The 17255-nt window shown below is 40.0% G+C and overlaps 1 protein-coding gene across 1 annotated transcript in view; it reads right to left on the minus strand.

The window, feature by feature from the left end:
- wdr89 (WD repeat domain 89) overlaps positions 1 to 17255 on the minus strand; it is a 195736-nt gene that overhangs the window by 44583 nt on the left and 133898 nt on the right. The window contains exon 11 of the mRNA XM_072271596.1: positions 7322 to 7411. Within this exon, the coding sequence (XP_072127697.1) occupies positions 7322 to 7411 (90 nt within the window). The remainder of the gene's footprint in view (positions 1 to 7321; positions 7412 to 17255) is intronic.

Here is a 17255-nt window from a genome sequence, read left to right on the forward strand (position 1 = left end):
TCCTCCATATACCTGTCTAGTAATCTCTTAAATTTGACTAGTATATCTAACTGACTCAGGCAGTGCATTCCACGCACCAACCACTGAGTAAAAAAAACCTTCCTCCAATATCCCCCTTGAACTTCCCACCCCTTTCCTTAAAGCCATGTCCTCTTGTATTGAGCAGTGGTGCCCTGGGGAAGAGGCGCTGGCTATCCACTCTATCTATTCCTCTTAATATTTTGTACACCTCTATCATGTCTCCTCTCATCCTCCTTCTCTCCAAAGAGTAAAGCCCTAGCTCCCTTAATCTCTGATCATAATCCATACTCTCTAAACCAGGCAGCATCCTGGTAAATCTCCTCTGTACCCTTTCCAATGTTTTCACATCCTTCCTATAGTGAGGCAACCAGAACTGGACACAGTACTCCAAGTGTGGCCTAACCAGAGTTTTATAGAACTGCATCAGTACATCTCTATCCCTCAGCTTATGAAAGCTAACACCCCACAAGCTTTCTTAACTACCCTATCCACCTGTGAGGCAACTTTCAGGGATCTGTGGACATGTACCCCCAGATCCCTCTGCTCCTCCACACTACCAAGTACCCTGCCATTTACTTTGTACTCTGCCTTGGAGTTTGTCCTTCCAAAGTGTACCACCTCACACTTCTCTGGGTTGAACTCCATCTGCCACTTCTCAGCCCACTTCTGCATCCTATCAATGTCTCTCTGCAATCTTTGACAATCCTCTACACTATCTACAACACCACCAACCTTTGTGTAGTCTGCAAACTTGCCAACCCATCCTTCTACCCACACATCCAGGTCGTTAATAAAAATCACGAAAAGTAGAGGTTCCAGAACAGTTCCTTGTGGGACACCACTAGTACACTAGAATGTACTCCCCCCACCACGACCCTCTGCTTTCTGCAGGCAAGCCAATTCAGAATCCACCTGGCCAAACTTCCCTGGATCCCATGCCTTCTGACTTTCTGAATAAGCCTACCATGTGGAACCTTGTCAAATGCCTTGCTAAAATCCATGTAGATCACATCCACTGCACTACCCTCATCTATATGCCTGGTCACCTCCTCAAAGAACTCTATCAGGCTTGTTAGACACGATCTGCCCTTCACAAAGCCATGCTGACTGTCCCTGATCAGGCCATGATTCTCTAAATGCCCACAGATCCTATCTCTAAGAATCTTTTCCAACAGCTTTCCCACCACAGAAGTAAGGCTCACTGGTCTATAATTACCCGGACTATCCCTACTACGTTTTTTGAACAAGGGGACAACATTCACCTCCCTCCAGTCCTCCGGTACCATTCCCATGGACAACGAGGACTTAAAGATCCTAGCCAGAGGCTCAGCAATCTCTTCCCTCGCCTCATGGAGCAGCCTGGGGAATATTCAGTCAGGCCCCGGGGACTTATGAGTGTACTCGGATGAACAACATTTCACCCCTTTCATTTGTCCTTTTTTTCTTCTTCATTTATCCTGCTGTGAAAATATTGCTTTGGTTTTCCAATACATTATTGCAAACAGAGGAAAAAATGATGAAAGATCCATCAGATGCCAGAAATCATGGGAGTGGCACTGAATTACATCATACCTGAACACCAGAATAAAAATATATCATCGGACTCAAAGGTACTGCTAATCTCATACATACAACAGCTCAAAATATAAATCTGAACAGGCAGGTTAAAGTGGAGCATCAGAAGAAGAGAGTCCTTCAAACTGCCTCTGTATCTGGAAGTCTGCTCTGTTGTGCAGTACTCACTCTGTGGTTTCAAAGTAAATTATGCCACCATATACAACCCTTAAATACATTCATAGTACATACAAGAAACATAATAGAATCATAGAACATAGAATAGTACAGCACATTACAGGCTCTTCGGCCCACAATATTGTGCTGACCCTCAAACCCTGCCTCCCATATAACCCCCCCATCTTAAATTCCTCCATATACCTGTCTAGTAGTCTCTTAAACTTCACTAGTGTATCTGCCTCCACCACTGACTCAGGCAGTGCATTCAACGCACCAACCACTCTCTGAGTAAAAAACCTTCCTCTAATATCCCCCTTGAACTTCCCACCCCTTACCTTAAAGCCATGTCCTCTTGTATTGAGCAGTGGTGCCCTGGGGAAGAGGCGCTGGCTATCCACTCTATCTATTCCTCTTAATATCTTGTACACCTCTATCATGTCTCCTCTCATCCTCCTTCTCTCCAAAGAGTAAAGCCCGAGCTCCCTTAATCTCTGATCATAATCCATACTCTCTAAACCAGGCAACATGCTGGTAAATCTCCTCTGTACTCTTTCCAATGCTTCCACATCCTTCCTATAGTGAGGCGACCAGAACTGGACACAGTACTCCAAGTGTGGCCTAACCAAAGGTTTATAGAGTTGCATCATTACCCTATCTCTATCCCTCGACTTATGAAAGCTAACACCCCACAAGCTTTCTTAACTACCCTAACTACCTGTGAGGCAACTTTCAGGGATCTGTGGACATGTACCCCCAGATCCCTCTGCTCCTCCACACTACCAAGTATCCTGCCATTTACTTTGTACTCTGCCTTGGAGTTTGTCCTTCCAAAGTGTACCACCTCACACTTCTCCGGGTTGAACTCCATCTGTCACTTCTCAGCCCACTTCTACATCCTATCAACGTCTCTCTGCAATCTTCGACAATCCTCTATACTATCTACACCACCACCAACCTTTGTGTCATCTGCAAACTTGCCAACCCACCCTTCTACCTCCACATCCAGGTCGTTAATAAAAATCACAAAAAGTAGAGGTCTCAGAACAGATCCTTGTGGGACACCACTAGTCACAATCCTCCAATCTGAATGTACTCCCTCCACCACCACCCTCTGCCTTCTGCAGGCAAGACAGCTCTGAATCCACCTGGCCCAATGAAAGGCTGACCCAACTGGATGGGCAAACAATGAGCAAAAGACAACAAGCTGCAAATACAAAAAGAAAATAATAATATGCAATAATTATTGAGAACGTGAGATGAACAGTCCTTGAAAAGAGGACTCTTGAAAATAGGTTGTGGAACAGTTCAGTAATGGGGAGAGTGAAGTTATCCCCTCTGGTTCAAGTGCCTAATGTTTGAGGGGCAGTAACTATTCCTCAACCTGGTGGCATGGGTCCTGAGGTTCCTGTTCCACCTTCCTGATGGCAGCAGTGAGAAGGGATCATGGCCTGGGAGGTGGGAGTCCTTGTGATGGATGCTGCTTTCCTGCTACAGCGCTCCATGTAGATGTGCTCAATGGTGGGGAGGGGTTCACCCGTGGAACGGGCTGTATCCTTTACTTTGTGTAGGCTTTTCCATTCAAGGGCACTGGCGTTTCCTTACCAGGCCAAAATGCAATCAGTCAATATGCTCTCCACCACACACCTACAGAAGCTTGTCAAAGTTTTAGATGAATCTTTGCAAACTTCTAGGAGAGTGCATGCAATATCTATTTTGTAAACAATTCATCTACACAATGCAACAGTTCCAGGGTTGGTTATCGAAATTTGATAGCTTTTAGCCCCTACTGAAATCATTCACAAGGGATTATTTCACTGACTTTTAACAATACTCATTCAACAAGTAAAATGCCAATTTTGTCCAGAGGACTGAAACATTGCATTTCAAATTGTGTTGTTTTTTTGGAAGTAAAAACTGATTCCATACGAGGTACTGAAAATACTTCAGTTGAAATAGCTACAAATTACTGAGACACAATTAGATAGAAAAATGTCAATGCTATTAGATTTTCAAAGACCTTTCTAACCCCCCAAAAGATTATGCATTAATTTGTGGTTACAATTCAAATAATAAAAGAAACACTAAATATAATTCAGCAAACCACATTTAATGATATGAGAAAAGGGGTAAATGGAAAGGGGCAGAGGGGCAAAATGGAAAAAGGAGAACTCCTGATCTTTTATCATATGGAGTATGTTGGGACAAAGACAAGAAAGTCTGCAGATGCTGGAAATCTAAAGCAACTCACAAAATGCTGGAAGAACTCAGCAGATCAAGTAGCATTTATGGAAAAGAGTAAACAGTCGATGTTCTGATGTCTTGAAGAGGAATCATGGCCTGAAATGTTCACTGTTTACTCTTTCCATAGATGCTGCCTGACCTGCTGAGTTTTGTATGAGTTGGTTGGATTAGTTTTTCCACTTTCATGTGCCTGGGTACTATGAAGCACATGCTTGCTTTAAGTAGAAAATCTGTAAAAACGCATTAAGAACATACTAAAAGCAATAGAGATTTAATTCAAGAATCTGATCAGAACTTAATTATAATGCAAAAGGTATAATCTGTCAACCATGGTGGGGAAAATCTAATCATAATTGCAACAAATGAGAAGTCTGTGGTGTATCTATGATAGTAGTTACACAGTTTTGCTCATCCCACACCCCAATGAAGCTTTGGTAAACCTTAAGTCATTGAATAGCACAGACAATGTTATTAAAACATAGTATTTAACTAGAGATATTTAAATTTATATTGTTCATTGAAATCAGAAGGGGTGCTTCTGCCAGCAGTAGCTATCCTCTGTCTTTGATTCATCCCAGAGATTGAAATTCAGTCTGTGCTTCTCCTGGAGGTTTCATGTGTCAGACTGTTTGGAAACTTGCTGTGATATTCAACATTAAGATGAGCATCTGCCCATATACTCTGATTCTGCATTACAAAGCTACTCTTCCTCTCATTATACTGCCTACTTTTACTTTTGTCTCAGCTGATTTGCTGCTGAAGTCCTTATTATGTTGAGTCTAATCCTTGGTCAGATTCATCCTTTGTAAACAACAGCATAAACTGCTGATTTTATTCTCGATTAGGGCCAGCTCACCACTTTATTTGCACAAATTCTCTCAGTTCTTTAAAAAAATGTAACTTTCTTCCACCAACAAAGCAGTTATTGGATGCGCAAAACTGCTACTTGTATTGCTGTACAGGTTTCCCCCGCTATCCGAAAGTAGAGCATTCCTATGAAACCTTTCATAAGCCGAAATGGCGTAAAGCAAAGAAGCAATTACTATTAATTTATATGGGAAAAATTGAGTGTTCCCAGACCCAAAAAAAACCTACCAAATCACACAAAATAGCACATAAAACCTGAAATGACACTAATATATAGTAAAAGCAGGAATGATATGATAAATGCATTATTTCTACTTTATATAGGCTGTGTATGTACAGTGTAGTTTCACTTATCAGGGTAGGGAAGATTTAGCCAAAACCGATCTATAGAAAAAAATCGGCACGTACACACATGCGCGCACACCTGCCCGTGCAAGGCTTCACAGTCATAGTAGTATTTCTCGGGGTAAACACTAGTTTAAAGTGGGCGTCATTTTTTGTAAAAGCAAAAATCCTCTTCGGATTTCATTTGGTTAGTGAAAACAGGTACTAATCTAGGTCTTTCGTAAAAGCAAAGTGGCGTAAAGCGAACTTTTGTAAAGCGGGGGACACCTATATCTCAATATTCTCTGAGATGTTCAGATAAGGAATGGAAACAAGTTCCCCTGTCGCAAACTTGAGCTTTTACGTGAATGAAATAATCAAATAAGAAACATTTCCATGGATTAAGGTAAAACAAACTGCTTAAGAAACTCAGTGGGTCAAGCAGCTTCTTCGGAAGGATTTGATGCAGGGTCTCAACTCAAAACGTTGACAATTCCTTTCCTTCCACAGATGTTGTTTGACAAATTGAGTTCCTTCAATAGTTTATGTTTTTTTTGCACTAAATTACAACATCTGCAACCTCTTGTGTGCCATTCATTACCTGCCTGGGCAAGTAAAAGCAATTATCTTAAAACTCTTTAGTCAGCTTTAGTTCCAGTTATAAAAATTTTAGCTGAAGTAGATTTTTGTGCACTGGCCTTAAGTAGGATTCCATTCTAATGTAATAGCACCAGAATGAACACAACTACATTGCAAAGACATAGCTAGTTTCCCAGAGAAAACCTTACATTTGAGAGATTAAAGATTAGCTTTATTTGTCACACGTTCATTGAAATGCACAGCGAAATCTGTCGTTTTGCATCAATGACCACAGTTCGAGGATCGTGGGGGCAGCCCACAAGTGTGGTTGTACTTCTAGCACCAACATAGCATGCTCAGTGCTCACTAACCCTAACCGTACGTCTTCAGAACGTGGGAGAGAACTGGAGCACCCGGAGGAAACACATGCAGTTGCAGGGAGAATGTACAAGCTCCTTACAGACAGTGGCGGTGCTGCAAAGTGATTGTGGATGCTAGCCCACAGTGCTGCAAAGGGAATTCTGCAAAGGCCAAATGATTACTTTTGACATGTGGCAGAGTGCTTCACTACAGAGAGGCCGTCTCAATGCAAACCCGGTCAATCCCAAATTTTATTAGTTCAGGAACAGCAGCAACAAAAGCTCAAAATTATAATTTACCTCAGTGCCTTAGGCTAGAATTTAAACAACTAAGGACAAGTTCAGTCAGAGGTGTGATTTCTCCAAGAGACAACATTTGGGGGTAGGGCAGTGCAGTGCAAGTTACAGCACTGACAATTATTGCACACATCTTAGAGTCAGAGTCATAGAAAAGTACAGCACAGAAACAGGCTCTTCAGCCAAACTCATCCATGCCAAACCATTCAATCTGTCTACTCCCATTAACCTACAGTAGGACCATAGCCCTTCATATCCTTACCATCTATGTACCTATCCAAACTTCTCTTAAACGTTGATATCAAGCTTGTGTGCACCACTTGTGCTGGCAGCTCATTCCACACTCTCACAACCCACTGAGTGAACAGACCTCAGTGGAACATCTTGAAATTTTAACGTATTTAATATGCATGATTAAAGACAGTCAATTTCCACTTCAACTGCATTAAAGAGTTATTTAAACATTAAAAAATCTGCTGGAAAACCAAAGGTGATACTAACTAGCTAACACAAGCCAAGTTATGCCTATCAGCTCTTGGCAAACTTCCATACCATTATGTTCTAGCCAAAGTGGCAGGAAGTCATTTTTGATAGTCATGAATGTTTGAAAATATTGAATAATTAGTTTAAAACTAAATGGCTATTAACAATTTTTGTTTTATTTAATACAACTGGTATGTCAGAAGAATATTTTCTTTGCTGGTGTAGACAGACTAAATGGAAAATGGAGCTCATATGACAGTGAATTATGGTCATGATTCTGAGACGAGCTAATCGAACCATTGCACTGGCAAATGTGTGCTTATGCTTAGTAACTGATTTATTATACCTCAAGCTTCTGAAGACAGTAAGAAATCCAAGTAAAAGCAGTACAGCTAACCATCTCATTTTTCACTCACCAGAACAGAATGCATCCCCATGTACAGTCGACTGAGACATACAAGGATGCACCAGCTGGAAGCAAGGAGTAGTCCAATTGCATAGGGATACTGAAAAACAAAAACAATAATTCAGTCATAAATTAAAACAATTTTGTTTATACAATTTTAGGGTTGTGTAATTAAACTAGTCTCACTGCTGTTAATTGATGGGACCTTCAGTCAGGTTGAAAAAAAATATTAAATCATTCTACAACCCTGTTGATAATATGCGTCTTTCACTAATTAACAAATGTGGTATGTCTGAACATTTATTGTAGCACAAGATTTTGAAATCAGACATCAATGCAGTGGCAAGACTCCACTTGAAGACATGTTACTGTTAAGAATAATCAATAAATCCCTTTGCAAAAAAAACTATTTCCACTTAAGCCATCCAGTATAATTCTAAACCCATGCCACTTTGCAAACAATGATTGTGTGGTTTCGTACAATAACCTTGCATACAATATCAGCAACACCAAAGAACTGATTGTGAACAACAAAATGCACACCAGTCCTCATTGAGGGGTCAGCAGTGGAAGGGGGGGGGGTGCAGAGTGATCGATATCCCAGAGGATGTATCCCAGGTCCAACATATCGATACAATCATGAAGGAGGCATGCTAGCAGCACTACTTCATTAGGAGTTTGAAATTTAGTAGTCACCACAAATACCCTCACCAAATTTCTACACAGTACAGTGGAGAACATTCCACTTGGTTGCATCAGCACCTGGTATGGAGGGATCAATGCACAGGATCAAAAGAACTGGTGAGGGTTGTGGACTTAGCCAGCTCCAGCACTTCCTTACTGCTGAAGGTATTTTCAAAATGTGATACCTTTAAAAGGCAGCATCCATTATTAAGGAACCTCACACCCCATGCCCCCTTCTCATTACTACTATCAGAGAGGAGGTACAGGAGACTAAAGACCCACACTCAATATCTTAGGAACAGCTTCATCGCCTCCACCATCAGATTTCTGAATGATCCATGAACACTACCTTACTATTCGTCTTTCACACTATTTATTTATTCATTATAACTATTGTGTTGCACTGTACTGCTCCCACAAAACAACATATTTCATATACATCAGTGATAATAAACCTGATTCTGACTACTTTATCTCTTTCTTTGTACTATTTATATTTGTTTTCATAAGTTATAGATTTTTTTGTCTTTGTACTGTATTGCTGGTGCAAAACAAATTTCACTTTAGTAATTACAATTCTGACTGAAAATGGTGATTGGCAAATTTCAATCGAGATAATCCATAATTTGAAGAAAGTTAAAAGTTGCAAAACTTTAATCAGTAGCAACTTGCAGATAAAATATATTGCGTATACATCACTGAAAATCACAAAACACAGTAAAGTACCTTCCAGGGATGTTGTCGAGTGAAATTTGATAGCAAGTCACATTCGAAAGTCTTGAGATTGAAAGTTCAAGATGAACTTTCTGGAGCCATCCTTACTTTTCTTACAATTATGCATCTTCTCATTTGCACATGCTGAAATATGCAGACATCCCACCCTGCAAAAACTCATTTCAGGGAGGTAGCACCATCAATTTGCAGGAGATTCCCGGAACTTCCGGGAGAGGTGGGATGTCTGCAATAGAGTAGCTCCTTAGCAGCTAGCCAGCTAGTTTAAATAAAGTTAGCTATGCTAATGAACAAATGACACCTGTTAAACTCACCTCAACATGTCTTTTACAGTCATTTGGGCAATAGAAGTGTCACTGTTGCAAACAGTGCAGCGAGCAACACTGTCATTATTTTTGACCCCTATTAGGCAGGGGTACACTTTAGGGTAGTCTGGGGTGACGTACATTTTATATTTTCTTTTTTTAGAACACTCTCCCATGGCGCGCACGCTCTCTCTCTCAAAAAAAATTGATTTTCTGGATATTGTATATAATTTGCGGGCATAAGGGAGCCACTATTAATATGCGGGAGACTCCCAAAACTTCCCGGAGAGGTGGGATGTCTGAATATGGCATTGGCAATTTTCAGAATCAGAACTATTATCACTTATAATGACATGACATGAAATTTGTTCTGAGCAGCAGTACAGAGCAAAGATAAAAACCTATAAATTGTAAAAAAAAATAGACAAGTGCACAAAAAAGGAACAATGAGGCAGTGTTTATGAAGTGTTCAGAAATCCGAAAATAGGAGGGGAAGAAGCTGCTTCTCAATCTGTAAGTATGGTTCTTTAATGCTAGTAACAAGAAAGAGGACCCCATCCCGAATGGTGATGGTCTTTAATGATGGATATTCTCACCCATGAGCATTTTAAAAATATATTAATGTCAACTTTCAAATCAGCAAGTTTTCCACTTCATAAAGTGATTATATGTAGACGAAATGATTGTTTACAACACTTGAAAGCAAACAACTTTTCTGTCACCGTTATGCCAGCAACCTGCTTACCTTTTTCTACAAATCCTCTATTTCTGTTAGGACAATATAATGTCTTCAGCAAAATAAACAGCTCCACCATTCAGATGTGGGCTAACTACTGACAGGCATAAATGCCCCCAAAGCACTAATGACTTTTCTCTAAATCTTGCCTGGATAATTCAATTGAGGTTCTGGCTTTTAATACGCAATACCATGTTGTTTAACAAAATAATGTACTTTAAGGAACAAGTAACCAAAAATTTATTAAGAAATTATGGGTGTGGGTAACCCTAGGTAATTTCTAAGGCAAGGACATGTTCAGCACAGCTTTGTGGGCCAAAGGGCCTGTATTGTGCTGTAGGCTTTCTATGTTTCTAAATTACACAAAGCAATACAAAGTTGGCAGAAACTGAAATTCACCATGGTTGGATACAATCAACTTTAAGTAGAGACTTGATAAATGATGGTATTAGTGTGCAGAGTATTATAAATTTGAACTTGCTTAATTCAAACATCTCTCAAATTGAGGTTGTGCAAAAATTTAAATTTTATGTTAATTAAAAATGAAATTCATTCCCTCCCCAAAAAAAGACATAAATTTGTACAAAGGCTGCAAGGCCTTGAACATTCATGGAATCTCATCTAAAAGATCGATAGGTGTGTTTGAATCCCATAGAGAAAAACTGTTACCACGTACACAGAGATTACTGAAAATTGTCAATTAGTCCCATCAGTCTGTAATGTACTACAGTGCTGAGCAGCTTGTGCCACTGCAGCTGCAGTTTATGGCAATCCCAACAATGGGGGAACTATGATCTGAAGACAGTAGATTATTCAGCACCAACAGAACAGAAATCCATTGAAATGCTCTTGATTCTGGAGCGAGAGATAAAATAATCACGCTGCATTTTACTGCCAACAGCCACAAGCAATGCAGACATCAAATACAACCAGCGAACAGTTATGAGATGGTAAACACCAAGAAAAACATTTGTCTTTTCAACTCCTTTCAAAACTAAGGCACATCTGTGCTCTGATTTGGTGAAAAAACTTAAAATGCAGTCAACCTTTGAAAAACAATTTTTAAACTGCAAAACTTTATCATGCTCGTGCTTCTAAACCTTCGAAAGCTCAATAGTAAGCCTAGCTAGTAACCAACTTTCTGAATAAGAAAAGGCACTTGAAAATACCATTGATATACTCTCTCTAAATAGCATCCACAAATACTTTGTAACGTTAATCTGGTTCCATTTTACACAAAACCCCCATACTGATGACACATCGTCCACAATGGTATTTGCCCAAGAGTGTATTTCATTAGTTCCAGATAAAGGATACAATTATTTAATATTAAGAGAGCTATAATGCATCCTTAGTGCATCAAGTTCAGGTTTAATAATTAAAGTGAAACTGGTAAACCTCAGCCACATTTCAGATTGCCAGGGAAATAAAGAACTATTGTGAAGGCTCCCAGATAATACTGAGAGAATGACTACTACCTTACGTGCTGAAAGATTCTCAGTGCTGCAAGTACAAAAGAGCTAGTCTATAAAGAACGATAGGAAAGGAGGGGACAGTGCAGTGCTGAAGTCAAGTGGGTTGGGAGTTTCAAGTTCTTTGGAATGAGTACCATCAGTAGGCTGTCGTGGTCCAATCATGGTGATGCCAAGGCCAAGAAAGCTCACAGGAGATTAATGAAAAAAAAAGCATGTCCCCTTTGACCCTCACCGATTTTTAATCAATACACCATAGAAAGTAGCCTATTCAGATGCATCATGGTTTGGTAAGGCAACTGTTCTGCACCGAATGCAAGAAACAAAAGAGAATTGTGTATGCAGCCCGGCACATCATGAAAACCAGCCTCTCCTCCATGGACTCTGTCTATACTTCTCACTGCCTCAATAAAACATCCAACATAATCAAAGACGCACCCAATCCAGACATCCTCTCTCGCCTCCCAGCTGCACCCCCCCCCACCACAAAATTAGGTAGAAGATACAAAAGCCTCAAAGCACATAGCACGGTTTCAAAGACAGCTTCTATCCCTCGGTGAAAAGACTACTGAATGGTTCTCTAGTACAAGATGAAGCCTTGACTTCACAAGATGTCCCGACGAAGGGTCTCGGCCTGAAACGTCAACTGCACCTCTTCCTAGAGATGCTGCCTGGCCTGCTGCGTTCACCAGTAACTTTTATGTGTGTTGCAAGATATCTTGATGTGACTTTGCACCACACTCTCTGTAACTGCTGTTACGTAACCGGTAACAATGAATATCAATTGAGTCAGGTTATATAAAAGCAACCAAACATTTATTAAACACTGATAAACAATATAAAAAAAAAACAAAAACCTTAACCGGAAATTAACCGCTATGCGGCCATTCCACAAACCGCCACTCAGTACTAGTTCTTAAAGCGATAAATGCCAAAACAGTTTTTAAAGTTTTCAAACACAGTTCTTAAAATGGTAAATTCAAAAGTCCAAGAGATTTATACAGTCAATTAGGAGAGACTTCGCTGGAGAAGGATTTCTTCATAGATGCGACTTTCCTGCTGGTTCTATCCCAAGGATTCACAACGAAGGAAATAAACGGCTTAAAAGCAACTGACCTTTCTTCTGGTGAGCAAATCCTGCATTAACTACCTTGCTCTTTTGGCAGGAGTTATCTTCAATGCAAGTCGCTACTTCTTCAATGAAGAAGGTCGATCCTTTATTAAACTGCCGAACGATACCAACTTCTCTTAATCCTTCAGGTCCTGTACTTCAATAAAGTCTTCACTCTCCAATACTACTGAAAAGGTAAATCAACAAATCTGGCAGAAATGAGTAAACTGCCAGTCCAGCACTATTGTATCCTACAGTAGAACATAAAACTCCATTTTAAAAATGAAACTGAGTCATTAAAAAAAAAACACGCAACAGAGTGGAGTCCCTGGCTAACATTCTAGCTGGAAAACTAAACTGCATCACTGGGGTCTCCCTTTTATATACCTGTTGAGAACAGGTAATCATGTGACCTCACATCGGCGGGAAAATTACATCAGGTGATCTCCTACAAAAAAAAACCATTACATCACGGTCATAAGACAGTCACAAGATATCCATGAGGTATGTAACACTGCTAACACTTCTTTCTGCACTCTGTTATTGTGTTATTTCACTGTTGTAAAATACCAAAACACACTGTTGTAATTAATTTATCTGAATGGATGGTAGGCAAAACAAATATTTCACTATAACTCTGTACATGTGACAATAGTAAACCAATTTACCAATACCAATCCTGACCACTTTAACCATATGGTAATGTAACACTCAGGAACAAATTTTCTTTTATACGGGACTACATTCTTGAACCAGTAATAAGCCTGTCGCATCCTGAAAGCAGGCACATCAATGTGACTTGTAAGTATCACAAGTTTCCCGGATACTGAAGAGGCAGGGAATTGAGGGATATAAATCAAACGTAGGCAGGCGTGCAGCTTAAATGCCATCATCGTCAGCATAGACATCGTGATCCACAGGTCCTATTCTGTGCTGAGTGTGTGCTCCATAGACTTTTAACACTTCTCTATTTTTCAAATAACTTTACTGTTCATTTCTTCGTGCAGACTAACAGCAACTGAAACTCCCAATAATGGCACTTCTCATTAGATACTGATGCATAATAATTAAAGGAACAAATAACTGTCATGGTGCCAGAAGATTAATTTTATCCAATAATAGACACAGTGATTAATCCAACATATAACTGTGTTGAATCAGTCTAGAATCGTGATGGAGACACCAAAAAGAATATTCTTTCAAGTCCACTAATTGTTGTAATCAAAAAACTTATATATCAAAGGACAAAACAAGGATCTAATTGCAAGAAATAAAAGGCCTTCATACATCAGGGATTTAGTTCTAGGGCCAGAGGTAATGTTAAGCTCTATAAAACTCTGGTTAGACCACATGGGGGTGTTGTATTCAGTTCCAGTTACTTTATTATAGGTAGGATTCAGAGGAGATTAACCAGGATGCTGACTGAATTACAGAGTATATCTTATGAGGAAAGGTTGAGTGAGCTAGGGTTTTTCTTTTGGATCAAAACAGGAGAGGTGACTTGATAGAGGTGCACAAAATAAGAGGCATACAGTGGACAGCCAGCTCATTTACCCAAGGGTGGCAATGACAATTATGAGATCGCATACTTTTAAGATGATTGGAAGTAAATACAGAGGGATGTCAGGGGTTGATTTTTTTTTAAAAAAACCATAGAACACATGGAACACCCTGCTAGGGGTGGTGGAGGAGGCAGATACATTGGAGACATTTAAGAAACTTTTTAGACACATGAATGAAAGAAAAATAGGTGGGAAGGAAAGATTAGATTGACCTTGGAGCAGGTTAAAAGGTCAGTACAAGATCAAGGGCTGAAGAGCCTCTACTGTGCTGTTTGTTTTAACAACCAGAATTGATAACATTCTCACCGTCAAAATGTTGAAACACCCACATAAGCGAGAGGAGAAGATGGCCGCGCGCCTGCGTATGCGCAACCCTCTGGTGAAAAATGATATCGAATCTGTTAAATAAGGGCCATGGATAATTCTGATTTGATGGAGAATGGACATGAAAGCACAGAGGAACATCTGGAGAAATTTCTGAAACGCCCCTTCACTGCTGTCGTTACTGTGTGGTCCAGAATTTTTTGAGGGTAGGCCTCAAAATCCCTGGCCTCGCCAGTTTTTGGCAACCAAGAAGGAGGTCGAATCGTTCACAGAGATGGTGCTCAGTACTTGGTGTCGGACAGCTGATCAGAGCTTGAAGTTTTCGGATTGTGGTCGGCATGGCAGGGAGAGTTTTTCTTCCTTCTCCCATCTGTGTGAGATGTGGGACATTTGAGAAACTTTGAACTTTACTGTGCTCATGGACTTCTTCATCAAGTTATGGTACTGTTACACTGTTTGCAACTATATGTTATAATTATGTGGTTTTGTCAGTTTTTTCAGTCTTGGTTTATCCTGTGTTTTGTGATATTACACCGGAGGAAATAATGTATCATTTCTTAATGCATGCATTACTAAATGACAATAAAAGAGGACTATGTGTCTTCATAATCATATTAAAGTGTTAATGAGTATCTCCTACATTCTTAAGACATTAAAAAAAGTCATATTTTAGATTGTATTTATTACATAACTTAGTCAATCGTAGAGTCTTATTATGATTGTCATTTGGTTAGCAATTACTTGTCATTTTAAACATAGGACCATGTGAGATTAGACTGGAAGCTGAAAACAAGTTGTAGGTCATCCCACCTTCCCTAGAAGTGGTCAGTTCCCCTAAATATTGACATACTGCTTAAATTATCTTCTCAATGGAAACCCCACAAGAAAACATTTAAGTTAAAGAAAAAAGGATCCCTCAAGCTGTAAACTGCTGGTCAGCCTAAAAGTGAGAGTACAGGTGATGACAGTTGGAGCAGACAACTACTGCTCGAGTAGATATTCCACAAATGTCATTCTTTCAGTATGAAATGACAATGCTCTTCATTTATGTACATTCACATTTCTAGATTACTGTAATCTTTCAAGTCTTGATGGCAATAATTTAGAGATTTTCTTTAAGTTGTAGATCTGTGACAAAAACTTAGACCCAAATTGAAAAGTGGTCTTTGGAAAATCTGCACATACATAGTTCCACTAGAATTATTGGCCCACCAAAAGGTCCAGAATTTCTCTGCTATATGTAAGCTATTTTTAAATTTTTGTACAACAGGATAAATGTATAAGAAAATACCGATCAAGGACAAATAGATCATATCACATTAAAATAATACAATTATTTAGTTTTTTGCCTGAAGCTTCCTATATAATCTTTCAAAGTGCATTACAGAAGGCTTAAATGACATCTGTTGGAATGAGAAGTGGCATTACATTCTTGCAGGTCAACTTTGTGATAGCTGTGAAATAAGTGCAAGCAGATGTTAATTTACCCAGTTCTATTAAAACAACGAGGCAGACCATCAATCTGCACTTCTAATTTTACAAGCGACTAGAATCAGAACTTAGCAGGCAACCTTTGCTGACAGTTCGCAGTATCGAATGAGTGCAAGGGACATGACAGCCACTGATGTGACTACAGATCCCATGCCACCCAAGAGCAGACTATGCTGTATATACAGTACTTTATTAGTATTATATAATCTGGCTATCACATATCGTTCATCACAAACTGCCTCAGAATCACTCTGGTGAAAGTGCTCCCATACTATTTATTAGGTAGGGATTGTACATTTACAAAATAAAATGGCGTGCACGTTGGAAGGGAATCTGCAGGCTCCTCCAACTAGTGGTATTGCAGAGAGCATCCTAGGTGGTAGAGGGCAAAGGGTTGGAGGTGACATTGCACTAATTTGGGCAAGTACACTATGTAGATGGAATTACTGCAGCCACTCCTCCCCAGCGGTGGATGGGCTATCAATCATGCAGGCCACTCTGCCCTGGTCAGTACCAAGCTTCTGGAGTTGTTGGACCTGCAATCATCTAAATGGAAGGTTTCCCTCATGCACCTGACTTGGGCCTCATAGAAAATGAAAAAGCTTGCATGTCAGGTGAGCCACTTAATGCAAGATACCCAGTCTCTGGCCCGTTCTTGTAGGCGTAGCATTTACGATTGGTCAGTATTGATGGTTGGGGTGATAACAATGGTAATAAGAATTCTCTTTATTGATCAGCAATGCCTGGCACTCCTGTAGCACAAATGCCATTTAACATTCATGCTTGAATGTTAGCAGACATGGGCTGCTTCATGAGCTGAGCTATAAATAGAATTGAAAATGTCAACTGTCAACAAATATCCCCACTCCTGACCTGTTGATAGGAAGATCATTGATGAGTAGCTAAACTTTGTTTGCCTTGAACACCATTGCAAGGAATTCCCACATTGATATCAAAAGGATGTAATGACAGACCTCACAACCACTTTCGATTGTCTGAGGTATGACTCCAACCTTGATGACCTTGAGCAAGGACTCCAATTTGATTCTGTAGTTTGATGCATGTTGCCTTGCAATCAAGTGTAATTATTCTCATCTCACTTATGGAAGTCAGCTCTTCCATCCTTGTTTCAAACAAGACTGTGACTTAGTCTGGAGCTGAGTGGTCCTGCCCTTCCTACCTAATTCCACCAATTATCTTCCAGCCTCTGTTCCACCCATCCTTCATGACAGCAACAGACACTAAACGCTGTCGGAAATCAGCAGGGTCAGGCACCATCTATGGAAAGGAATAAGCAGTCGAGATTTTGGACTGAGACCCTTCACCAGGTTGTTTATTCCTTTTCATAGATACTGTCCGACCTGCAGGGTTCCTCCAGAATTTTGTATCTGTTGCTCTGGATAGAGCCACTCTTACATTACGTAGGCTTCCTGAGCTCTGCTCTCACTGCCATCTTCCCCCCCTCACTTCCAAAACAGAACTGAGGTAGGGTTCCTCTTGTTCTTGCCCTTCACCCTACTAACCTTC

Source organism: Mobula birostris, chromosome 1, assembly GCF_030028105.1.
Source record: "Mobula birostris isolate sMobBir1 chromosome 1, sMobBir1.hap1, whole genome shotgun sequence".
Taxonomy (NCBI): domain Eukaryota; kingdom Metazoa; phylum Chordata; class Chondrichthyes; order Myliobatiformes; family Myliobatidae; genus Mobula; species Mobula birostris.